This window comes from Panicum hallii, chromosome 3 (genome assembly GCF_002211085.1).
Source record: "Panicum hallii strain FIL2 chromosome 3, PHallii_v3.1, whole genome shotgun sequence".
Taxonomy (NCBI): Eukaryota; Viridiplantae; Streptophyta; class Magnoliopsida; order Poales; family Poaceae; genus Panicum; species Panicum hallii.
The window spans coordinates 5,379,306-5,406,084 of NC_038044.1; the positions used below are offsets into that span (position 1 = coordinate 5,379,306).

The following is a 26,779-nucleotide window of genomic DNA, read 5'->3' on the forward strand; positions in this document are numbered from 1 at the left end:
TTTGTGAAATAAGTGGGTAATAGCACTTGGCCAGTGACTCTCTATATATATACAACATTTCTCTATTGTTACGTCTAGAACTGAAATCTATTATATTAATAAGGGAGTATTAAAAGAAGCCACCACGTTCGTCAAGAGGGTCGCATTTGCACCGTTGGATTTTATGAAGATCTAACGATCTAAACTAACTCAAGAGTTCATATCAAATACGATTAATAAATAGCTAATTTCGGATTTAAAAAATTAAGAAAAATTAGGAAATGACCAAAGAGTCCATGCCGAATACGGTTAGTAAATAACTAAATTTGAGATTAAAAAATAAGAAAATTAGGACTTAACCAAAGAGTCCGCATCGGATACAATTAGTAAATAGTTAGATTTGGAATTATAAAAATAAAAAAATTAGCATTCGCACTTGAGAAAAAAGAGTTACTATTAGCAAAATAGCTAAATTTGAAATTAAAAATATAAAAAAATTAGCAGATGACCAAAGAATTCACATCAAATACGACTAATAAATAGATCAATGCAAGAATTAAAATCAAGGTTTTAAATAGCTGGATATAGCTGCCGCTAAAGCCGGCTATAGGTGCTAGGAAGGGCACTGCTATGACATTTAGCCTGCTAAAGCCGGCTATAGCCCGCTAAACGCCGTAATGGTAGCCCTACCGCTAAACGCTTTAGCCGGTGATTTAAAACCATGATTAAAATATTAAAAAGTAGTAGTTGATTTTTATTGTGATTAAGAAGCAAATTAGAAAGAAAAAAATAGCTAAATAAATAGTATAGGTCAAATACAAATAATAAAAATCCAAATTTAAGTTAAGAAAGGGAGTACAAGTTCACAAACATTTCATATCAAATATAGTTAATACTATCCATCTGGAGGCCACCATGATGAATGGGAACGTGAATAGTCTACAAATCAACATGGAGCAGCAAGTGCATGATGTTGAGAGTAACCATACCAAGAAGACAGAGAAAAACGACACATAGAAGAAGGTTAAGACAAGACAAGAAAGCATAAAAGAAGGCATAAACATAGCCAAAAGAGTATGCGAATAGATTTGTTTGGGGCCAAAAAAGTTCCATTATTAGAACATCAAGGAGGGGAGGTTTCGTTCACGATGTTGATGGACTACACATGCATGGAGATTGTGATGACTAGCGAGGAAATTGGCTTTCTCAAGGTGTGGAATAGAAGATGGTTTATTGGTGTAGTTTCTGAGAATGACACCGGGAGCGTAACTCAAAAATTACACAAAAGACGGACTGAATGTGATAAAGAAAATAGTGGGGGAATATGAAGTAAGTCCAGTTTAGGATGTCCAAGGGCTAGAGCTAAACATGCTAAAAAAGGGAGAATATAAAAAAGTATAAGTTTATTCTATGATATCCATGGATCAAATGTGCACTAAGATTTTGATCGTTGATGGGAATTGCTCAAGGCGCATGAAAGAAGATAGTGCATTGATGCAATTGCTTAGAAAGACAACGGGAGAAGAAGAACTTAAAAGAACCTGTACATGTACTTACCACTATGACAAAAAAAAGTGCTTAGAGAAAAAAGACGAATACTAATTATTTATCACTACGATAGTTGAAACCAGACTAGGCGTGCTATTAGCGTGGGCCATCATGCTAGTATATTATTATACCAATGCTTATGCAAGGTCCCAAAGAAACTTGGCGATAAAATTGATATGTACCTTAAACCATTGATTGAATATATATACATAGTTTAACATTGTGGAACAATGGTGTATGGGGGAAAGATGTGTACCTTAAATGACTGAGCCTTGATGGATAGGTTCTACCATAAGAAATCTAAACAGTCCAGTTATGATTACTTCATCTTGGGCAGCTTGTATATTCACTATTTGTTCTTCATGATCTTTTTTTTGTCGCCACAATTCATTTTTCTTTTCTACAATATATAAAATCATTATTGTGCACTTGCATGCATCATATTGGGAATATTTTTAATTATCTTTTATGATTACAAAAAGACTCCTGAGACCTGGTTGCACTAGTGAGCGTGTAGAGCCGGGTTATGAGCGTGAGATCATGGTTTCATGCCTACCGCTCACGCAGGCTTGAAAAAAGGGAAAGAAAAAGACCAAAAAGTTCAAGTTCACGTTCTCAAAAGAAATAAAAGTGCAAAAAAGGATCAGAGAAATGTTGACTTGGTAGCTAGGATAAACGTATATATGCAGAGTTTTTTTTTCTCCTGAGACATAGAAACACAAAGAAGACTACGTAGGATTATATAAATATACGGAATTCAACACAGCTCATGTACGTTATTAAGTGAGATGTGAATCTCTAGGCATCCTAATCAACAACACTGACACACACAGACCTTAACACATTCTTGTGTGAAGAGCCGGCGTATCTCGTGTCATGAAAACCTCTGTCACGACATGCCAACAATCCAAAATTTAATTGCATAACTCAAGAGAACTAATTATAACATGCATGCTTGGACTGATATTATTAAATCCTATTTTACAACATAATGCATGTATACACTGCCACACGTATATAGCTAGCTATATACCTAGCTGCTTTTTTATTTGTATATCTATCTATACGTACGTAGAGACATTTGCATGCATGCCAAGTAGCATTTGCTGCTAATGGCCTACGCCTGGGCTCGGCACCGACCCGTCGGTGACCTGGGTCGTCCCCCAGCGCTTGGCGACGACGCCCATCTCCGGCTTGCCGGATGGCGGCGAGGGTGGCATCGGCGGAGCGGTAGTAATGGTGGCGATAGGGCTCGCCGGTACACTCTCCTTGACATGCGCTTGATCTGCTCGTGCATGGTCACCTGGCACCATCCTAGCTGCTTGCAGCATGGACGGCGATGATGTCAACAAGAGGAGCACGAACAGGCCGATCACAATTTTGTGTGAGGGAGCCATGAAAACTCTGAAAAACTAGTGTGTCCTGGCAAGCAAGTTAGTTAGCTATCTCAAGAGACTTGTTGCTCCTGTTGGCACTACTAGTGAGAGAAGAATTTGTTTGTGTGCTTTGCGATTAGAAGGTGAGCAGCTTGGCCATGTACTTATAGGCCAGGTGAATGAAGCAGGGAGGTGGCCAGCACCCAGCAGGCGCGTGCGATCTTTGTGTGTGAGCCAGCTGCATCTGCATGGGGAGTGAACTTTTTAGACCAGGTCAAATATGTGAGGCACACATCGCAATCACATTTTAAATGGGTTTCAAATCTCATAATGAAAAGTGCGCACCATGTAAGAGTGCTGATTGGCGCACTGTCGGCTACTGTTCCTCATGCCTTCCTTCTTTTCTTCTCGACACGTCATGCCTTCCCGTTCTGGTTCAAAGAACTTGCATTGCTTGGTTCGACAAGACAGAGGGAGAAGAATGTTGAGTTGGTTACTTGGTTTGGGCCGCTGAGGCCTCATGAAATTGCCACGTGGAAGCATAACCAATAGTGTCAAGCGTGCTACTCAGGAAATTGCCACGTGGAAGCATGACCAATAGTGTCAAGCGTGCTACTCATGGGGCTCTGGCATTGGCTACATAACGTGTCTACTTTGGGCGCGCACCGCACACGTAGGACCCCCTCAGCACGATGCTACGATCCTGGCCGCTCAATCATGCATATCGGTGAACAAATTGTGCATTTCTTCTTCTTTTCGAGATGATTCATGAACGGTGGACTGCTGTGCTGACTGGTAGCTAGCTAGTGCCAGGTCGTCAGTGAGGAAATTAAAGTAAGAATTTGGACACTGTCGCAGTAAAAATCACCAAACTAGTGATGCAATTCTCAGGTGGCAAATATTTATAACCGTGTTAATAAAGATGTACTTTTGAGTCGGCAACATTGAGGAAATTGAAGAAACGGGTCGGCAGTTGATACATGAAGACAAAATCCAGAAAAATGTAACTGTGAACTCCAGGTGAAATAATGGATTCAGGTGGCAAACTCTGAATGATGCTTGCATTGAGATTCCGCTCAGGAACCAAGCCTCAAACTCCAAACCACCACTCAGGAACTACAAGTGGACACTGAGGTTCCGCCACGTGGCAGTCACTATTCTTAATGGACCCCACATCGGTTGTGGGGGGCCTACTTGCTGGTCTTCAGTATCCGTGCACTTTGGGTCAGCATAGATGGGCTGGCACTGACGAGATGTACGTCCTGCAGTAATGACGTTCCTAAACTCAGTAGGACCTCTATGACTATGGGAGCTTATTGGCAATTGTTAGAATAGAGATAGATGGGTGTGTTCGGGACGTTGGTCTTGTTCTTTCATCGATGATTTTTTAGGTTCGATCCAATTCTCACCTCCTCCCATGCATGTACTCCCCATTCCGATCTTTCTTGAACACTTTTGCAAAAGGAAGAGGATTTGCAACCGATCGGGAATCTGCTCGTGTTTTCTAAAGAGATAAGTTGATGATTGTCCAAACACTCCCTGATTTTTTCTTCTCCGTTCTTTTCTTAACGGAGTCAGTAGGGAAGTGATGTCATTGGGCACGTCAAAACTCGCAGGTCGTAGTACGCTACTGCCTCACAAGTTACTTTATTAAGGCCGCAATAAGCGCCCCCAATTTCCCATTAAGCGTCAGTACATAGTGGCGCCACTGGGACATGACTCCAATACAGAAATCAAATCCAGTGCAATATGTTGATGTCGCTGTCGCCTCTACAAACATTGGCACTGATCATCAGTCAATACAAAACTCAAGCGGATCATATCCTGAATTCGCTTTGAATTTTTTTTTATTTTGTGAAAGTATATAGAACAAGAAAGAACATGCAAAAGCCATATGCGAATACAGAGTACATACTACCTAGCTTAGTTTTAGTTAGGTATAAGAAGCCAGATTCACACAAGTATGTACGGTTATACACACAGAATACATGGACACGCGACACACGGCATCTATGGATGGTGGCCGACGCCGGGGCTCGGCACCGATCCCTCGGGTATCCAGCCGCCGTTGCTCTCAGGATGGTCGACGTCGTCGACGGTTGCCGGCGCCACCGGCGGCGACGGCACCGCCACTCCTTGCGCCAGCTGCTGAGGTGAGGTGGTGGAGGTAGTTGCAGAAGTGGCCGCAGGGCTGGTACTGATACTGCTACTCTTGATGCTATTCGGTTGTGCATGGTGATCACTTAGAATCATCATCCTGCTGGCTCGAGCAAGACAAGGTGAAGATGATGCCAGGAGGACGACGAGGAAGATCACCATTGTCAATTGGGGAGAAGCCATTGCAGGTTGGTTAGTGGGAGCCAGAGAGATGCAAATGTGGGCTTGAATGTGTATGTCTGTGTGCTTTGATGGCAGAATGAAGGCGAGCAACATGGCCATATTTATAGGAGTGAGTGGAGCTCTCCAAGTAGCATATGTGGTGACAAAATATATAGCAGTGAGCAAGTTGCTCCTTTTCAGGGTTTTTAGACGCTAATGGGTTGACGTGTCAATATGTACGCTCAATGCATCGAGGAGCACTACTGTTTGAATTCAGTACTGAAGTTCGTTCAGAACATTGAAAAAAGGGTTCAAGAGTTCACTTTCGAATGCGAAGACAGTATCTGAAAAATTGATATACTATCTAGTATCTAGCTAATTATAAGACAACAGTCGAGAGACATAAAAATTTATGAAAGCGAAAATTTAATATTGCAGCCGATGTCCCAAAGAATCTGAATGAATTCCCGTTCTGAAAGAAAACGGATTGACTTTTTTATGCTTTTCTTGTCCCACTGAGCCGAGCCGGAAGCACTTAGACAGATAGGCGTAGAGAGCGAGCACTCTGTATTGGTAACTCCAGTACTTTTTCAGTCTTTTTAAAAACAGGTTATTGTAAAATACCATGGCTTTTTCGTTCACACAGTTCAGTGCATGATGTAGTGTCAGTCTGTCAGGGAAAAAAACTTATCCTGTTTGGTACTGATCTTACGGCAACGGAGTGGCACTTGCTTTCAAGGCAGGAGCAGGACTTCATTTCTGCTCAAGAGATACTACAACAGTGAAAACGATATGGAATTATTGCAGACATATAGTTCATTCTATCATATGTGCATGACACTTGATGAGATTGCACTGCATTCACCTTTCTGGCCACAGTGAACATTACTGTATTTAACTGGTCCTGGAAAGGGCAAAGGAGCTTCGAGCTGATCTAACAGCTTTTCAAGTGATGATGCAGTGGATGCACGATCGACGAAGGCGGGAAGAAGGAGAGCTGAAATAAAGCCTGAAAGTTGTGAAATTGTTTGCTGCATGTCTTTCATGAGGGTTTTGATGTTCTCATACGCATGGATGCATAAGATTTGATGTCACCAGCACTCGTGAGTTAGGTCTCACAGATATGTAGTCAGATCAACTAATTCATTTTATGGAAGAAATTAATAAACTAACGGACGACCAGAATTGACTCTTGCTGCAACTTGCAATTCTAATTTGAAGTGGGTGGTGTGTTATCATAGATGCACCTAGTGGGGGGATCAGATGCAGAACATTCAATCCTATATAAGTATGATACTAGCAAGTGGCTTAAGTGTTATTTCACCAATTACAGACCAGGAAATTATATGCCATATCCTTTATGAGATACTACTAGTGTATATTAAACAGAACTTTGACCAATAACTTAATGTGACAAGATAAGTTCCCAACAAAGAAAAAGAGCCCGGCCTGATGCAAATTATATTCATTGGATTATTGTTTAACAAATAAACGTGCCACTTTCACAAGTCAAATCTGCAAAAGGGAACTGTGTATTGGGCCTCTAAATAAAGGGAACTATATATGTATTGGGGCTCTAACTTTCTGTGATACAATCATCCAATCTTCTCCTCCTTTTTGACTGGCCTAGTGTACTCTCCACTTGTGGCTCACCTCTCTCAGGTCTGACTGATGGCATGCACATTGGTTATGCATGCTGAACTGTTTTCTCTCCCAGTGCCAAAATGCCAATATTTGTGTCCTTTTGTCACAACATGTACAATTAATAAGAAACGCCCCACAAGGATGAAAATTTAGTAACAGACTATGCAATTAATGTTTGACTCGTCATTCATGCTATTGGCTTATTATCCGTCTAGTCTCGATCTCAAATCGCAGTTGGATTCCGAAGTGTTGTAATAAGAACCTGGCTGCGTATATTCAATATTTCAAACAATGTATTATGTATAGGCCAGAATTGCACTGACTTCGTGTTATCTGAAGAAAACATGTGTATTTGCCGTCCATGCTCTAAAGAAATATTATCATTTATGGGTCAAGTGTGTTTTGAAATGAATGACAGCACGGGGAAAGTTCGTCGTTGTTGCGCAATGCACGATTGGTTGCTGGTGCACATGGTGACGAGAAACTTTCTGCAAAACGTGGAGGCGCCATTACTTTGTTAGAATACGTGCAACTGGATTAGGACTTGTATAAACTAATAAGATAGCATGACCACACATGCATGCACTGATGACAAAGCATAGAGCCACACTTGCATTGGAGCTTTTCTTGAAGAAAGTTTGCTTATGGCAGCAAGATGCTTGCTTGCACTACAGTGTTATCATGACCAAAGATGGGTTATAGTGCATGGTCTAAGTGCAGTGGTAAACCGGTACGGATGCAAAAATAGGTTCCCCTGTTTTGGTGTCGACGTACAAGCCATCCGATCCTTACAATGGGCCGGCCGGCAATGACCTTTCCGTGATATTGTTATAAGTGCCGTATAGTTTAACAGAACTAGTACTCCCTGTATTCCAAATTATAGATCGTTTTGGCAAATCAATATATATAAATTTTTTATATACGTAGATATAATGTATATCTAGATGCATAGTAAAATTTTGTCAAAACGACTTGCGAATTGGAACCGGAACTGAGGGAGTAGCTATGAGGCTTTAGCAAGCTAGGAAAGTTGTCTTTATGCCTCCACGACACAATTAACTTTGCAGTCCTCAGGCTGCCTATTCGGTAGGTCCATACATAATGTTTTCATTTTCATGTATATCATCAACGATTTTAATGGCTTGTGGCGTGGGGGGAGATAAGGGTTAGGGATAAGCCCAAGTGGATTTTAGACTGACAAATATTATTATTTAAGGTCGACCGAGCCATGCATGTACTTTAACGTTGTAAGTGTGCTCGATGGGAGCAATTCCACCAAAGCCGCTCACTTTGTTTTGAGTCTTAGGGGTTTGGTCTGACATTTAATTTTAAAAATTCAAGTAAAGTCAATTTTAGTCTGATTTTTCCTATTTGAGGATAGAACAATCGAATTAAGTAATTCTTCTAAATAGCACGCAATGGCGCTACGCTAGCTAGCTAACAGCGGCAGCGCCAACAAATGTATAGCGCCTAGTAGCTAGCTAATTTGTGCTTAGTTCTTGGGTAATTGACCAAAATGAGTTGGGCCCAGAATCCGGTATAGGCCAATATTTAGATCTGGTTTCAGCCCAACTAGACACCTTTTTCAAGAGTAGGATGCAGCCCATCCAATTGGATACTGAATTGCAGCCAAATAAATCATTGTCTACTGCTCATTCCATTTCAGCCATCTTTAGGAAGGCTCCGTATCCACTGCTCACAGGCTCTCAATGCTCAACTACACATTTTAAATCCTGGCCGTTCGTGCGTCATCCAAGGGTGCATCATATTTTTCACTTCAGTCCCTCCGCGCCCAGGACCTAAATGTACTAGGCAGCAACCCCCTGACCCTTTGTTCTCCCGGATGCCTCAGCTTGCCTTCACCCTTCTCTCCCATGGCATGCCCCCGGGCACGCCCTCCCCCATCGCAGGCCTCGCCTCGGCGCGAGCTCCGGCCTTGCCTTGGCGCGCCCCCCAACTTCGGCGCGAGCTCCGGCCTCGCCCCGGCGCACCCCCCAAGTTCGGCTCGAGCTCCGGCCTCGCCTCGCCTCGATGCGAGCTCCGCCCTCCTCTCCAGCTATCGCCCGGGGCCTGGAACCCGACGACGCGGCCGCGGCGGGGCGGCGAACCTGGCGCCTCAGCGGCAGCCTCTGCTTCCTCCATGGCCTCGCCTCGCCTCGGCGCGAGCTCCGCCCTCCTCTCCAGCTGTCGCCCGGGGCCTGGAACCCGACGACGCGGCCGCGGCGGCGCGGCGAACTCAGCGGCAGCCTCTGCTTCCTCCACGACCGCGTCCTCCGCCTATGCGGCCGCCTCCGACCTGGTTCCCGTGCTGTCCCTTATCGCCATGACTCTGAGAAGCGCAGGGTGGAGCTCAAGGCCAAGCTCGCCATGACTCTGTGAATCTGAATTTGAATTAGAATTTCTAGTTACAAACGTGTATATTGCAGGTCTGGTGTGTTGGTTGTGAATCTGAATTTTTGTTCTGTGCTAGGAGCTAGCCTTGGCTGTGTCGTGCATATGCATAGAGCATGTCTGAATTTCTGTTCTCTACAGAATTCTTGAGCTAACTTGGTGCGCATTTGACAGGAGTTCTTGCACGGTTCAAAGTATGTTCAGCTGACAAAAAGAAGGATACATGCAGGGAGCGAGGAAGGGAAGAAGACGACTTTCAGAAGTCAGATTGTTGGGAGCCGTAGAGATCCATAATGCAGTTTCACACACAGAGGACTTCATATGTAGTCCATGATGATCAGAGATGAGTCATTGCAGTGTGTTGTTTATGTGTAAATCGGAGATGACTTCATGTGTAATTGTAGCTCAGAGATGACTGCATTGCAGTCATGTTCATGTGTAATCTGCAAAATTGTGAAATATATTGAACATGCTACCAGATTGCATGAATGATTGTTTACAGCTTGAGTGATGTATCCAAATAAATTGCTTTGCAGTCAACTATCCAAACTTGCACAAAAGAAAATCACCTTTATATCCAAACTTGCACAAAAGAAAATCACCTTTGGCACCCTTTGATAGCACAAACAGATATCACTTTTCAGGAATGTACCACCAGTCCAAAAGCTGTGAACCAGCACATGAGTAGTTTTATAACCACAAAATGATATTCCTCTCCTACAATCCTAGTTCATACAATGCTAGTTCCAGCTCACTGATTCGTTTGCGTGCCTTGGGTTGGTTGTTGCTCACTGGAATTCTTCCGCTTGCGTGGTTTGGGTAGTTCTTTTGATTTCTTGATTCTTTTACACCGTCCTTTGGACCGAACATCTGTTGGTGGATGTATATCTATTTGTGTTGGAATTTGGCATCCAATGAAACCCTCGTACTCTTGTTGTCTAGTTTGCACTGTGTTAGGTACCACGGCACCAAGAGAAGCTTCTATGTTCATCACACTTGAAACCAAGGAATCCATGCCTTCTTTTGAACTCTTCGCATGTTGAATCAATTCTTCCACCTTGTTTCGCCCTAAGGCTATCTTTTTCATCTTCTCTACTTCATTAGCATCTACGGGCTTCTCATCCAAAAGGCTGCCATTTTCATCATACATGCTCTCTCTAAAGGAAGAAGTAAATAATGAGATTTAGAATGGTAGTAAAACAATATGCTGACAGGAAAAGGATAATATTTTTACCGTTTGCATCTTTTTTGAAATCTCTTTAGAATGTAAGCTTCAGGAAGTTCATAAAGCTTTTCACCTCTCGCCACTGAAATGATATGGCGATATGGAATTCCCATCTTCTCAAATAACCTGCATGAGCAATTCCCAAATATACTTGTTGTGCGCCAACGAACCACCCTATCCCTTTTACTCTCATCATTAATTACCACCATTTTTATACTCTCAAATGGTGTTATGCTTACAACCGAGCAGTGGTCTCTGGTAGCTCTCACCTCTGTTTGGAATTTTTTAAACACATTACGTGTGTACAGAATGCTACCTTGTTTCTCCACAGTCCACAGTGTACTCAATTGAGGTGTGGTATGCAGGCTCACGTGATCCTCCTTTAACTCCTCTTGCCGTTGGCATTCCAAGGCTGTATCAAACCTAAGCCAAAACTCAACAAAAGACAACTTGCGGTGGATAAAGCGATTGAAGAAGGAATTTGCGCTTTCAGATCTTGAGGTGGTCCTGAGGATTCCTGAAAGAGGTATATCCATTAAGTATGCTGGAACCCATGACTCACGGATGGCAAAACTATTAGCCATCCACTCATTCCTCTCGAGAGCATACTTGGTTATGAAAGCTTTCTATCGTGACTCAAATTCATCTCCATTTTCTGAACCCCACACACAAGCATTCAGAATAGGCCAAAAATCCTTATCATTACTTGTTGAATGGCCAACCTTATTAGGAACTTTCTCCAATATGTGCCACATGCATAACCCGTGAACCGTATCAGGAAAAATAGAGGCAATTGCTGCTTTCATGCTCGCATCTTCATCAGTCACAATAAGACTCGGTGCTTTACCCCCCATTGCCGATAGGAACGTTTTGAACAACCACACATAGGACTCGATCTTCTCATTCAATAGAAATCCAGTTCCAAAGAACACACTTTGCATATGATGGTTCACACCAGTAAAAGGTGTAAACTTCACGTTATATTGATTTGTGCTATATGTTGCATCAAATGACACTAGATCACCAAAATGACTGTAGTTTTTCCTACTTGTAGCATCAGCCCAGAATACATATACCAACTTTCCATCCTCATCCACAACGAAATCATAGAAAAATGCTGAATTTGCTTCTTTTTTTCTCTCTAGCTGTGCAATGAATAGTTGTGCATCTGCATTCTTTATTTTCTCTCTAAGTCCTCGATAATAGTTCTGAAGGTCACGCTTCGTGCATCCAATAGTGCTAAATCCACCGTCAGTGACTTGTAGAAGTCTATATGCTAGAGAGGTGCCTATGCTTGCTTTGTGACATGTAAACAATGTATTCTTGGCTCTTTGGCTGACCACTCGGTTTGAATGGAGAAAAGGAGTTTTATCAGGTGAGACGTGTGTATGATTGTGTTCTTCGACAAATGAAGAGATATGATATTTCTTATCTGCACCCAACTTCATATATATATTCGCATCGCATCCACATCTTTTCACCGCACGCTTCTTTTTCTTTTTAGTGGGGGCATCTGGCTTGTCGTCGTTGCTCTTATTGAAACCATTCCTCGAACACAAAAACCTCTTGTTCGCAATTTGACCATCAGTAGACAAATTACAGGAGCCAACACGAACTGAAAACCCTCCTTCATGTGCATATACCTTGTAGAACTCTTCCACATCCTCTATAGAATCAAATGACATTCCAACAACAGGCTTCATTCCATCCGCACATATAGGCTTGAATGAGGAGTACTGCAATATAAATTGATATTGTCATAAATATATTACAAGTGATCAAGCTCAACGTTATAATAAAAAAAATGAATCTCACCTTTGGGGGAACATACTTTGTTGGTGTACTAAACCCAACAGAAGATGATCCAACCACTCCACCCTGGGACTCATCTGCCCAAGCGTCAAATGAGAGGCGACGAGCCGCCAAACTATTCATGTCTTGGCTACCAGCCAATTTAAGTACCTCGTCACTATGAAACTCCTGCTAGGAAGTATGAGAAAAATAATAGAATTATTTTTTCGGCCTAACAGAAATAATATGGAAAAAGTATGAGAAAATTAAGAGAATGGAACATCACTAGTTGAACCACATGAAACCTACATCATACCAACAGAAATCACATCGTGACAGTGCTGCAACCAGCACCAGTTAAGTTATCCGCGCAACGGCCTCTAGAAAGTGAAGCTTGAAACTTCCTTCATCAATGAATAACAAATAGCGCAATTACTTTGCCTAATTTTAACTAATGACATCAATGAATAACAGAAACAGCACCTGCTCGCCCGCAGCAACGCCCTGCACGCCCGCCATCGTCGCAGCGCCGCCCTGCTCGCCCGCCATCGTCGCAGCGCCGCCCTGCTCGCCCGCCATCGTCGCAGCGCCGCCCTGCTCGCCCGCCATCATCGCAGCGCCCTGCTCGCCCGCCATCGCAGCTCCGCCTTTCAGGTCGCACGCCATCGCAGCTCCGCCTTTTAGGTTGCCGGCCGTCGCAGCTACGCCTTCCCTCTTGTCCTCCATCGCAGATACGCCTTCCCTCTCGTCCTCCATCGCAGATACGCCTTCCCGCTCACACGCCGTCGCAACCGCGCCCTGCTCGCCCACCGTCGCAGCCGCGCATCCCGCACCGCGCCTCCCCGCGCCCTGCTCGACCGGCGTCGCAGCCGCGCCCGAATCGTCCGTCGTCACCACGTCTGGCCGGAGAAGAGGTGCGCGACGGCCGGCAGCGGGCGAAACGGCGGCACCTTACCCTCGTCCTTGCGTCGACCTAATTGGGGACGAAGTGTCGCGCTGGAAACTCTGGTAAGAGGCTTCCTCGACAAGCCATGCATCAGACTTTACACTGTGGTCCTATGAGCAGGAGGGTTAAACTGAAAAAAGACCTCGCACCCTTAGATGGCACGCGAACGGCCAGAATTTAAAATGTGTAGTTGAGCATTGAGAGCCTGTGAGCAGTGGATACGGAGCCCTTTAGGAAATGCTCATGCCTTTTCCCTCAAAGAAATTTGCCAAGGACTCCGCTGAAGCTCAGAGTTCCAGATGGCTGGGGCCCGACGAATTTACCGGGAAAGTCGAGCTGGCCCACTGGGTTGCAAGACGACACGTCAGACGTCAGACGGCCGTTGCCTCCGCCCCGAAATCAAATCAAATCGCCCACGAATTCCCCTTCCGACCGTTGCAAAATCTCCCTCCACAAAAACCCAAACGCTCCTCTCCCCCGCACTCACGCCCGCGCCACCGCTCTCCGCCTCCTCTCTCCGCCTCCAGCGCCCGCGGGGAGCAGCAGCAGCGGCAGACACCGCCGCGCCGTGATATGGTGTCGAGGACGCCCGCGAAGCCGCCGCCGTCGCCCAGGCTCGGCGCCGGCTCCGGGAATGCCACCCCGCCGAAGCCGTCGCCGTCGCCCGTCACGCGGCGCCGCCACGCGCTCCACCGCCGCCTGTCCCCGGCCACGACCAAGCGCCGCGGGAGCCCGCTCAAGTCCCTCGCGTCCGCGCCCGCCGCCGTCGCCGCCACCTTCGACCGCTCCCTCCGCTCCTGCCGCCGCCGCCTCCTCAAGCTCTTCGCCCGCCTCGCCGTCCTCGGCTCCCCGCGCAAGCGCCGCGCCGCCGCCGCGGGGTTCCAGCGCCTCCGCTCCGCCTCGCCTCCCGCCACGCCCCCTCCCCCGCCCTCGCTGAACCCCGCGGCCCGCGCGCAGCCCGCCGCGCTCCCGCCGCCGCCGTCTCCGGGGAGGCGGACGCTGTTCCTCGACCTCGACGAGACGCTCATCCACTCCCAGACCGACCCGCCGCCCGCGCGGTTCGACTTCACCGTGCGCCCCGTCATCGGCGGCCAGGCCGTCACCTTCTACGTCGCCAAGCGCCCGGGCGTCGAGGCCTTCCTCCGCGCGGCGGCGGAGAGCTTCGAGGTCGTCGTCTTCACCGCGGGGCTCCAGGAGTACGCCTCCCTCGTGCTCGACCGCCTCGACCCCGACGGCGAGGTGTTCGCGCACCGCCTCTACCGCGGCGCGTGCCGCGACGCCGGGGACGGGAGGCTCGTCAAGGATCTCGCCGCCACCGGCCGGCCGCTGGACCGCGCGGTCATCGTCGATGATAACCCCAATGCCTACGCCCTGCAGCCGGAGAACGCCATTCCTGTGGCGCCGTTCGTGGACGATGACAACGACCAGGAGCTGCAGAGGGTGATGGCGTTCTTGGACGTCGCTGCCGGGTACGAAGACACCAGGGAGGCCATCAGATATTACCAGGATCTTGTCACGGCAAGCTGAGCCGCCGGCTTGTGCACCGTGGAGAAGGTGCCCCTTATGCGTGCCGTGCCTATCAGTTCTTGAAGCGGTTTCAGGTTGAAAGATTGCTCCTTGGTCTCAGATTGGTGCACTGGTTAGTGAGGTAGAGAGATTGCAGCAGAACAGGAGATGTGGTAAGACAGGTAGAGCTTCAATTTTTCAGGATCTTCCTGAATTTGGATGCAAATATATTATGATGTAGTTGGAACTTGAAACTAAACTGAAATTGAGCACAATGCTGAGAAACTTTGTAAGTTCAAGAATACTTTCATTTCGGATACATGAGCATGCAACTGAGCGTTGAGTACTGCACTTATGCAAGGAGTTAGAAATTTTCCCAGTTTTTTGTCAGGCTTGTGCATTAGCTGGTGGGTAAGTTATAGAGTGATGACTGGTGAGCATTTGGTCATTCAGGATCTTGCTGAATTCGGATGTGTTTATGCCCTAAAACTACAGCATTACTAGAACTGTTTCATTTCTTTGCAGAAACATTTTGGCTTATCTCAAAACTTTCTGCGGAAATTGTAAATCTGAAAGAGACTAACATTGTGGCCTAAATCATAATAATCTGCTACATTGTACACCACAGTGGGTGCGCATTGCGGGCCCGATTATATCAGGCCGGCGAGTGGGCCTAGAACCTCATTCGATTCTTCAGAAGTTCATGTCGTCATCCTCTCTACTGGATGGATATAGCAGCGCTCGTGAACCAATATTCAGATGTGAGCTACTACATGATGCAACTGCTATAAATTGTTTTTGGTTTCTTGTGCGCTGTCAAGTTGCGCAGACTACGTAGACTTTGTAGTGGCACATCCCCATTTCCTTGAAAGGAACCCCAGAAAAAGAAATGAAGCCAGCAGAACTGTCTCATTTCCCCCTCCTTTTTTGTTGGATTTACACATATCTCATGACCCCAAAATAATTTCGAATGTAGCACAATTTGATCGAAACGACAAAGTTCCCGTGGAACTACAAATATCTTGGCAAACCGATCAAAAAGAAGGATCCGAAAGCGACCAATGAGAGCGTTGTGGCCTAGACTATAGTCTACTATATTCGCCAGCATTCCGTGCACTCCAAACCCTTCTTCTTTCATTATTGCTCAGACCAAATTAATATCCCATCATCTACGAACAATACCAAGACCTCATAAATATAACAGAGATGTGGTAACGCACAACTTGGTGCCCGCCTGAAAGTCTTCAATTTGACACTCCCACACCAGCACAAGAACCAGAGGACGAAACGCTGAGCCTTTTTCACTTCCCCGTGAAGCTACGAGCAACCTTTTTTCAGATAAAAGAGCTACGAGCAACCTGAATGCCGTGACCATCCCGTCAAAGCGCACACGGAACGTCAATTCATCCGAACTGGCGGCCTGCTCCGCCTTGAGAGGTGGATTTGGAAGAGATGATCCTATCGATATCGGTCGATATCACAACGGGGAACACCTGACGATTAACGCGATACAAATATTGGTTTTGGCTACTACTCTTAAGTAATTTGTTTTCAAACGGCAAAAGAACACCTCGAGTTGAACTTTGTGACTGAATATTAGCCCAGGGAGCTAGTTAAGCGTTCTATTCTTTTTTAAAAAAAAATCAATCAGCCTTCTGGTCAATCTTAGCAATGGAATAGCAGACAAACGTGTCAAAATTGGATCTATATAAAACTGGCTCATAAAGAACAGCAAAATATCAACGATCATACATAGTATGATGATGCCAAAAGTCAATGCAATTTCAAAGATTCTGAAGGTCAGAACACATGGCAAATTCAAGTTCTGGATTAACTAGCCGCTATATGTTCATATCTCTTGATCACGGGAGAGCTACTCGTCAACAACTCCTCACATGACGGAGTTTGGGTTCACATTGCTTTTTTCTAAAAAAAAGAAAAGAAAATATAAGTTCGTTTGTATGCACAACGTTTCAGAGAATTTCTGGACGTTCATACAAGTAGACTAGTCTCCATGGTCAGTCGACGAAGCCAATCAGGATAATTTTTTTTAGGAGACATGCAGCTCGCCATCTAGCCTGGAAGCCTGGAACTGGACCCCATAAATAGTGCTTAGACCAAGCTGCTGCTTCTCATCTTCTTCCTCCTTGCAACACGGAGAGGCTAGCTGCTGCTGCTGCTGCAGGCAGAGATGGCGGGAGCAGAGCTTGCAAACGGCCTGCACGAGAGCACCGTGAACATGGAGGAAGGCAGAGGAGGAGGAGGTGAAGCATACAGTGAGAGCTCGGAGCAGGATGGAGCCGTCAGCCGCCCCATGTTCTCCGTCCCGTTCGTGCAGAAGGTATGCTCCTTGCTTCCATGATGGCTGCTTCTCAATTAAGATTCTTATTGCAATTCATCTGGAAGTATAGCTCATGCTCATCACATGTGGTCGTCTTAGAAATTTGTGGTTCTTTCATGTTTAGCAAAGCTCAAGCAAGAGTTTTTTTTTTTGAGAAAGAAAATATCCGTTGGCTCAATAATTCAGGAGCGAAAGAATGGAACAGTATTGTCCAAACACTGTAACAGAGCAACAGACAAAGCAAAGAACAAGATGAGAAATGGCCAAATTCAGCACAGTACTGTAACGCACGGCTGCTTAGAAAAAATCCAAGGAATACAATTCTTGTGACTTCTTGCTAGACGCTAGTTCACAAACACCTTGTCGTCTTGGTGAAGGATCCCAAGTTCACATCCTGCAACAGCTGGTCTTTGCATGATTGGTCACCACCTTGCTGCAATACAATTGATTGTTTCTTATCCTATCGACGTACTAGCAAATTAAAGAAAAGAAAAGAATCAGTGGGCAACTAGGGCAAGCAATTGACCGATGTGAATGCGACGTGTGATGGAGGATCCTCGCTCCTGCTTTGGCTGTGCAGATCCTCGCCGAGATCTTCGGGACCTACTTCCTGATCTTCGCCGGGTGCGCGGCGGTGGCGGTGAACCTGCGCACGGGCGGCACGGTGACGTTCCCGGGCATCTGCATCGTCTGGGGCCTCGCCGTGATGGTGATGGTGTACTCCGTGGGCCACATCTCCGGCGCGCACCTCAACCCCGCCGTCTCCGTCGCCTTCGCCACCTGCGGCCGCTTCCCGTGGAGGCAGGTGCCGGCGTACGCGGCGGCGCAGGTCATGGGCGCGACAGCCGCCAGCCTGACGCTGCGGCTGCTGTTCGGGAACGCGCGGGAGCACTTCTTCGGGACGGTGCCGGCGGGGTCGGACGTGCAGTCGCTGGTCATCGAGCTCATCATCTCCTTCAACCTCATGTTCGTCGTCTCCGGCGTCGCCACGGACAACAGAGCCGTATGCACCAAACCATATGCATTCATTATTCCCCCACCTCAAATTTGACCACCTGTCACTACTAGCCACACTGAATTATAGTAAAATAGGTAGACCAATCTAAATTTAAATAATTTTTTTATTACAAAAATAGGGAACCAAACCGTCTGATGGCTATGTTAACCATCGCTGTTCCGAGCATTGATTTATGGTTGGGTTATGGTTGTCTGTCACTTTTAACCATCGTTGATTAACCGGTCGGTCATTATCCCTCCTGCTCTTTGCAGATTGGTGAACTCGCTGGCCTTGCCGTTGGAGCTACCGTCCTGCTAAACGTCCTCTTCGCAGGGTAAATGCAAGGACCATACACACTGAATCCGTAGCACTCTGTACATTTGCAGCATACTATCTCTGCAAGCAAAACTAAAGGAAACGCACTTGGTCGTGCACGCAGGCCTATATCAGGAGCGTCCATGAACCCGGCGAGGACCCTGGGCCCGGCGATCGTCGCCGGCCGCTACGCCGGCATCTGGGTGTACTTCGCCGGGCCCATCGTGGGGACGGTGGCCGGCGCGTGGGCCTACAACCTCATCCGCTTCACCGACAAGCCCCTGCGAGAGATCACCCAGACCTCCTCCTTCCTGCGAAGTGCCAGGAGGAACTAGCTTAGCACTTAGCAGACCCGGCCCTGAAGATGGATACAGTTAACAGTGGGTGGTGTTTCTTGTAGTGTTTGTATACGGTGTGTGCTTTGCTGTGTTAGTTTAACCTCTGAAAGATTGGGTCACCTAACTGAGGTAATTTTTCTTTGTGAAGGAAGCAGTAACCTTTCTGATATCAGACCCTAAAAAACAAGTAAAAGAACATGAAATCACCTGCTATGCTCTGTATGTCTGAAACCACATGCAGACGCGATTGCTTTCCCACATCACATCAAAGGATTGTACTGCCACGTCATTTGGTCAAACCCACAAGGGCGTCAAGCATCTTGTCTAGTTACATGTTCGTTTCCGTATTTCTTCTGAATGTCAAACAGAGCGATGCAATCTATATGAATTATTGCTGGTGTAGAAAGGGCAACCTTTGAATTCAAGAGATTTGGTTTATGTGCTGGCTGCAATCTATATGAATTTTGTGCGAGACAAACTATCGCACATGGTTGCATTGGCTTAGGTCCCTCATCCTAACCAACAGTGTCAGCAAACAACCACTGTGCAACTGTTGGGTGGAAAACTTTTCAAAAGCGACACCAGTTTTGTCATCTAGTTGGGTTCGGAGTAGCATACATCAAGCATCGGAGAGAAAATTCTACATAATCCAAACCATAGACACTAGCATTACCGCCATGTGCAACTGCCACGCCGGGCCCATTTTTGTAGGCTTGTAGAGCTTGTGCTTACTAGCACTTGTTGAAAGTCAACAACTTAACGTCACCTCATTAATACAACGATGTGAAATGGCCAGACTCTGTGTGTTGGTCGCATGCTTTATTACCCATTCAGTTATCAAACCAAATTATGGCAGCAATAATTTCGTGCAAGAAAGTGTATCAAACATGTGATGAGAAACTTAGCCAATACATGAAGAGATAGAAAATGATGATTTAGCAATTTTACAAGTAAACTAGGATCTAGTGATCAAGAATGTTTACTAGTTCTTACAAGAGTTTGACCAAAAAAGGAAGGATGTACCATCGTTGCGCATGAACAGCCGCATCCCTTCTTACATCACTTGATCTATTGTGCAAGGCACCACATGTTTCGCGAACCTAGCAATAGATGGACTGGGCGCGATGAACTCGCCACGATAAAAATTGACAAACAAGGTTGTGCTATCTTCTGTCATTGGAACATCCTGAGGAAGTTATTTGCATACGCCATCGGCTTCACATCAGGGTGTGGCTGAAAGATGCATCAGCAGGAGTAAGTGTACAAACTCTCCATTATATATCCGGTAAGTAATCATATCAGTGTTAGAAGATAGTTTTACAGGAGCAGAATAAAGGGATATTCAAAATGGCAATGAAGGGAAATTGTAAATGTGTTTGTGGACGGTGGCATATTACATGACAAGTAATGAGGTAACATGTGCAAGTGTTTGGAAATCTGGCACTTTCAAGCAGTGGCCACCTATAAGTTGTAACCTGACAGTGCAAGTTCTCTTTCTTTCTATCCTTTGCCAGTTTGATCCCTAAATCATTTGCTCCTAATTTCTGGTAAAATGTCTATATTGAAGTTCCAATATAAGTTCAAGGTCATGTAAAAGACAACTGGACAGTTTCTGACAACCTTGGGCTTCAAATTATAGTTCCCGCACATTTACTTGTCACCCAAACATAACTCCTATGAAGTAATACCCGCACATTTCCTAATCATCCAACCTTCACTCCTATGATGAAGATACAAAAGAAAAGAGTACTACTCACCACGGCTGAGAAAGTAATGATATCAGGTTTCATTTCCGGAGCTGTGAACCGAATAAATGCACCCTTGTTGCCCATCTGTATCAAAAATTCAATTCACAAGATTAAAACATCGTGCTTCAATAATACATATATTTGACAGCATATCCACAAAATTGACCCAAAAGAGCTCCTGTTTGGACTCCAGGAAAATAAATGAAGGGCATCTAGAAAACAAACAGCATTCCATGACATAACAATGCAAATGGTAGTCCAAGCAAGCAACACAGTAACATAAAGTTATACCTGGTCACAATAATTAGGCGCAGAGAAGACTGTTATAAGCTTTCCATCATGTTCAATTTCGTAGCCTTCATCCTTTACTTCATGGGATCGGACAATAAGATCTGGTATCTCATCAAGAAAACAAAACATGAAAACATTTCAAATGAGAATTTCCTTTAGTAAATAAGATCTCATAAACTTGCACATATAATTTTATTCAAAGTTTGGAAGTAACAATGTTAAGAAATCGAATTGGCAATTCAACCTAACTACATACCAAGGTTATTTTCCTGTAAAAACTTTTTAGTCACATCTGCGCCAAAGGAAAGAGCAACACCACGTTTGCTTGGACCTCTTCCAAGCTGAGGCTGAGGATCACTCCATAGTAGTTCACACATTAGACCTGCCAATAAAAAAACAGTAGTAGCATTGTGTCATTGCCAAATAGCGAAAAGAAAGATGGCATAGCACAGTTGATCAGGGTCATAGTGGGGGATCCTACCCACCCTCATCCATGTCCTAGACTTCGCGTGGGTGTGCTTACCTTTCCCTCGGAATTAAACTCAGGTTAGGAAATAGCAGATGCATACAGGGTATGCTCACTGGTAAAGTGCATAGAAAGATTTGGCTTGACTAATAACAGATACTATGTTTCAACTTTTTGATATAACTGTGTAGTTCAGTCACTCCCAAGGGAAACAGGTATGTAAATTGGAAATCAAGGTCATGTGATGCTGTAGTAAGTTGACCAGTAAAAATGGAACTTCACTATATCATCCTAGTAGGTTAAGAAGATAGCAAAAGGAACTCAAACCATGTAAGACATACGCATAATAGCTAAGTCAAGTGAGGGTGAACTGCCATAGTAATAAATCATTCATGATATTAGCTGGGAACAAGAAGGTACATCAGGCAAAAAAGAATAAAAATGGCAATCATACCTTCTTCAGGAGGTTCACAGAAACGATCAATGGATCTAATGTCTGAAAGCTTCACCCCATCAACACTGAAGAGTCCTCCATGGACTACAAAGACCTTCTTGTTGATGACATGAGCAAGAGGTAACCAGCAAAAGACCTCAGCAAATAGTTCAACAAATTTTTCGCCCAGCTTTGATCTCACTTCACCCTCAAAGCCATATATCTTGTTCATATTCTTGCTTTCATGATTTCCTCTTGCAAGGTACATAGCTGAAAATTTTAAAAGATTCACACACAATGCAATATTATTAAATCTACAACTTAACAGCTGTGATTTATCAACAGTTAAGACAACAAATTGCACAATGTTGATCAGCTCACGCAATTAACAAAACATGTAGAAAATACCTTTTGGATAGAGGCACTTGAAAGCAAAAAGGGTGAGTATAACTTCAACGGAGAAAGATCCTCTGTCCACAAAATCGCCATTGAAGAGGTACGGATTTTCTTCTGAGGGGAGCCCATTGAGTTCAAAAATGTTGAGCAAATCAAAGTACTGCACAAAAAGAAACAAAAGATTAAACATGCCAATCAGTATAGCTTATGGCAGTAGAAATTTTAGCCAGGCCAATTGAAATATGTATCATTATTTCAGTTGTCCAGTTCCCGTCGAGTACTGAAGAACTTTATGATTACAGGGCACCAAGAGTAATGTCTCCTTTGAACTTTCTTATGTTAAGTTTTAGAAAATGACACTTTCTTTTCTCGTTTTATTCTATAGGGTTTCAAGAAGAGACAACATGTTCCGAAATTGATCTACCTTATTTGGTGCATGGTATCTTTCACACAAGCGGTCTGTTTGTTCATTTGTAGGTGGTAACTAATATTGAAAATGGGCGGTTTAAAAGACAAATGAATTAAAGAGGTAGCATGATACAGCTTAATAGAGTGATGTGGTCATCTTGTATTCTTCTCTTAGCAAGTATGCACAAATCTAAAACAAGAAATAAAAAGAACAGAGAGAATAAAGTCTATATAATCCTTCAAATGATGCACCCGAAACATAAATACCTGGCCATGCACATCACCACAAACTGTAAAATGGCCACCATTTGGAACATCCACATCAACAAGTGAAGGCATCGAACGCAACAACTCCAAGGTTTTTAACACAATCTGATATGCATATCTAGATTGACAAACAAGTGAAAGAGTAAATGACTAAGAGAAATGACAAAGACAACAAGAAACATGTAAAGTATTCCCAATACCCATTATGTGAGTGTACCTTTTATGTATGCATTTCTGCTTTTTAAATTCATCCAACATTGCTTTGACAAAATCTAATGTCATTTCCTCACCGTCAATTCTCGGTCCCGCATACTGTGGCTCGACTTCTGGCGAATGAAAAGAATTGTGAACCTTAATAATGTGAAATGCGCAGACAACAGTTATCCAAATAAGAGAAGCCTCCACCCACTCAAGAAAGGAAAGCTCAAGCAGCACATGCTACATACACAAGTAAACCTGGAATTCACAAAAGTAGAACTAGAAAGCCAAGTTGCTGGAGCATCAAAATGCATGGGAACTAAGAAGTCAGAAGTAGGTATAATTCTTTAATAGAAGTACAAAACGACGACTGGGCAAGCCCATCTCACTTACTCAAAGGTGCAAGAGCAACTTTTAATTACCCATGCACATGAGACAATGCATTTCATTTTCAACCATGACAACTAAAAATCCTCATGTTTACTTTCTACCTATTCATTCAGTACTCTCCAATCCTATTGGAGCAACATTATTGGCAAATGCAATGCCTTCTTCAATAAGGCTAATACAGGAATCATGAGTAACCAAAATCATATATAGGTAGTGAAGACAGACTCAGCAATGCCACCTAAACACCTTTTCTGCATTATTTGGGGTTATAAATAAAAATCCTGAAGAAAATTGCATTTCTTTTACAAAAACATAATCGGCATGTACAGCTCTAATGTATGATTCAACAAAAGCTATTGCATGTGCTAATAGCACATGACTCAAACAATATATTGTATCAAGATGATTGTAAATTAGTCATACTCTTAAGTTATCTAATTCCACACCACAGCAGAACATGGAGCAACTAGTGCATAAATGCTCTACAGAATTCAAACCAGATACCTATGACATGGTAGTCGATAGAATCTGCCACAGAGCACCTCTCTGCATCTCCAACGGAAATCGCTTCTTCAAAACGAATTTTTTGGACAGCTTTCTCACATTCTTTCAACTTTCTTGTAGCATCTGGATCATTCGGGCAGATTTTTTTCACCTAGGAATATAGTTTTTTTATTTATTCAGATTTAGGAGGATGAACCAAAAACAGCAAAATTGACTACTAATATCTATCAGCAGTCTAGGAACAATGGGCATGATCAGTTTGCTAACCTGTTGAAAATCCTTGAGGGCTTCCTTGAACTTTCCCATGGCAAGATATGCTGCACCACGTCTATAATAACCCTACGCAAAGAAAATTTCATTAAATACAGAAACTAGAAAAACAAGTCAGCAAAAGGTGGCAGCATCACTTACTTTTGAATATCTAGGATCAATTTCAATGGCTTTTGTAGCATCCTGCACTGCACTTCCATATTCTTCTAATTTTGTATGTGCAAATGCACGGTTTGCCCAGTAAACTGCATTAGAACTGTTCAGCTCAATCGCTTGGCTGTACAGTTCTATAGCCTGCGAGAACTTGTTTGCTGGAGAAAATAGTAGCAAGTAGTAAGCACCACCAATCAGTCAGTCACTGAGAACGCAAAGAAGATATGGGATAACAGCTTGATTTTTTTTTGAAACTTTAATGTAAATAAAGAAACAGCCTCTATTCCTCTGTGTATTTAAGTTAGTAGATCAATTATAAGCCATTTCTAAATTTAGTGCAAGATTTAGCTAGAAACCCTTACATGTCTCTCAACATGTTTGCCGCCATTCCAATTGCATAGAAAATTGGCAGCCACGATAGAATTAATTTTTACCCAATACAGTAAGGTACTCAGAAACAGCTTTTTATACAATGAAAATAGACCTGCATCTACATGGAGTGTGAAAGTTAGGAGAGGCAGGTCAAGTTAGTACATACCCTTGAAGGACTCATTTGCCTTAAGTTTCAGTTCCTCAGCCTTTTGCACATCTGAATTTGCAGTAGTATCCATGATACTTATTATCCTTCAGCTGTATATCAAAAGGATAACTTCATATGACGACTGAAAGACCTGTGTCCACACACTGCATTTGCAAAAGGAAAAGAGTTAGTGGAGAACTAACGATATTCAAGAGTATCCCAACTATAACTCACAGATTGCCTTAGCACATTTTCTAGAAACTTATTATTCATAATTCATGGCAGTAGAACATCTAAAAAATCCAGTATTCAAAAATATGCACCCTGAATTTCTAAGCATGCATGCCACACTATGACACATACATACCAAAAAGTGGAAAGTAACAACTTCATGAGATCACAATGTTCCTAGAGATAGGAATTAGAACTACCATTACTACTTATTCACTTAGAGAGCAGGATGCAAGAGGGTAGTCAGTAGTCTCATGATGATAAACCAGCAGCAAAGAAGCACAAGAAACTGACCTCAACAAATTCTGCAGCATAAAAAACCCCCGTGCAGCCCCAATGGAAACATCTATCTCCTAGACCAACACCATCACAGGCTTTACCCAGTCACACCGGGTCCTAACATCTAGTCCTGACATCTCACCTGGTGTACATCACAAATCGTCTGAACAAACCAAGACTAAGTTAAGATATCACAGGCCCAACCCTCAGATCTCCTCCCCCTATTGATCAGCTCATTAGAGGCCCAACCATTCATATCTAATCTGAAATCTCAGGTCACAGACCTTCAGATAAAGCCAAGTCACCAAAAATAAAAGGGATAACAGCTCCACCTCTTAATTACCCTTGTATAGTTGCACTCACAATTGGAGTTCCAGACCCAAGTCCAACAGGCACCAGCTATTCTCCAAGCAACTACCTCTCTTCTACTTCCCTTTTCTACAACATATTCAGCTTCACTTCAGGTTGTTAGCTTTACTTGGTATGCACTTTCCTACATCAGATTCCCATAAAGTTGCAGTACCTTATCATGTACTCCCTCCATTCAAGGTGACTCCAGCAAGAAACACAAATCCTAGGGGTGTCACTGTTCAGCAGCATATCTATCGGGAACACAAGTCACAGGGTTTCGGTATCCAGAACCCATCAGCGTGGTTAAACTCCGCGGAAAGGGGATATCTTAGCACAATAACCTAGCAACCACACGTCCGCTCAGGGCGGACCTAGCGTAGGACATGGGTGTACACATGTACATCCGATAATTGTTGCAAACAAAATCGAAGCTAGTAGGTAATATATTGTAACTGCGTCAGATCCGAATACAGATAGCTTATATTAGGTTTGGGGTCCTCCGCTTCGCACAGCAGGAAGGGAAGAGAAGGGGAGGGCATACCTGATGTGTGCTCGTCCCCGGCAAAGGGCCCGGCGAAGACCGAATTGCGCCGCCGCTCGCCCAGTCGTCGCCGCCAGGAAAGGAAGTAGGACGACCAAGAGAGAGGAGAGACTGAGAGAGAAGGGAAACGGAACTCCCAGCAGGCACGCGCCGCGCAGTGAGGATTGCCACGGCGGTGATGCCGGCGCCAGTCGGTGAAGGGGAGGCCGGGGCCGGGAGGGGGGAGAGAAGGAGAAACCGGCCGCCGTAGAGCTCGGCGGCGGCAATGGAGGGGAAAGGGCCGGAGGAAGCAGCGCGCGGCGGCTGCTGGAGCCGGGGAGAGGAAAATTGAGGGCGCTAGGGTTCAGGGTCCAAAACGGATGGGTTAAATGCCGTCCCGTTTTCCAAATTTGACCCGTCCCGTTTTTATAATTTTTTCCGAGACAATTCCAGATACGGGACGCAAACATGAGAGGGTCTATTCCACCAATTTTGCTGAGTTTTTTTTAGTCGGATTGACTCCGTATTTGAAAAATCCGGTATAGATCTAGCAATTACCATACAATAGTATATTATTACTATTAAGATTTAATATTCAAGTGAGCAACTTATGGTCTAAAAGAACAGTAGCTAAACAT

At 44.4% G+C, this 26,779-nt stretch overlaps 3 protein-coding genes across 3 annotated transcripts; 2 read left to right on the forward strand and 1 right to left on the reverse strand.

Moving 5' to 3' along the window:
* Window positions 1-13,792: 13,792 nt before the first annotated feature.
* LOC112887575 (probable C-terminal domain small phosphatase) lies at window positions 13,793-15,080 on the forward strand. Its single transcript, XM_025953771.1, has one exon. The coding sequence runs from the start codon at window positions 13,793-13,795 to the stop codon at window positions 14,744-14,746; it is 954 nt and encodes a 317-aa protein (XP_025809556.1). The 3' UTR covers window positions 14,747-15,080.
* A 1,695-nt stretch (window positions 15,081-16,775) lies between these two features.
* On the forward strand, window positions 16,776-18,922 carry LOC112888107 (aquaporin NIP1-3-like). Its single transcript, XM_025954459.1, has 4 exons — window positions 16,776-17,066; window positions 17,647-18,069; window positions 18,336-18,397; window positions 18,503-18,922. The coding sequence occupies exons 1-4, from the start codon at window positions 16,917-16,919 to the stop codon at window positions 18,711-18,713; spliced, it is 846 nt and encodes a 281-aa protein (XP_025810244.1). The 5' UTR covers window positions 16,776-16,916; the 3' UTR covers window positions 18,714-18,922.
* A 598-nt stretch (window positions 18,923-19,520) lies between these two features.
* Window positions 19,521-26,510, reverse strand: LOC112886593 (serine/threonine-protein phosphatase 5). The gene is made up of 13 exons (XM_025952541.1): window positions 26,163-26,510; window positions 24,779-24,924; window positions 24,229-24,398; window positions 24,085-24,156; window positions 23,818-23,968; window positions 22,943-23,051; window positions 22,726-22,843; window positions 22,063-22,210; window positions 21,676-21,924; window positions 21,012-21,137; window positions 20,756-20,856; window positions 20,474-20,548; window positions 19,521-19,949 (listed from the first exon to the last, which is right to left on the reverse strand). Exons 2-13 carry the CDS (start codon window positions 24,849-24,851, stop codon window positions 19,890-19,892), a joined length of 1,452 nt encoding a protein of 483 aa, XP_025808326.1. The 5' UTR covers window positions 24,852-24,924; window positions 26,163-26,510; the 3' UTR covers window positions 19,521-19,889.
* Between the last annotated feature and the right edge of the window lie 269 nt (window positions 26,511-26,779).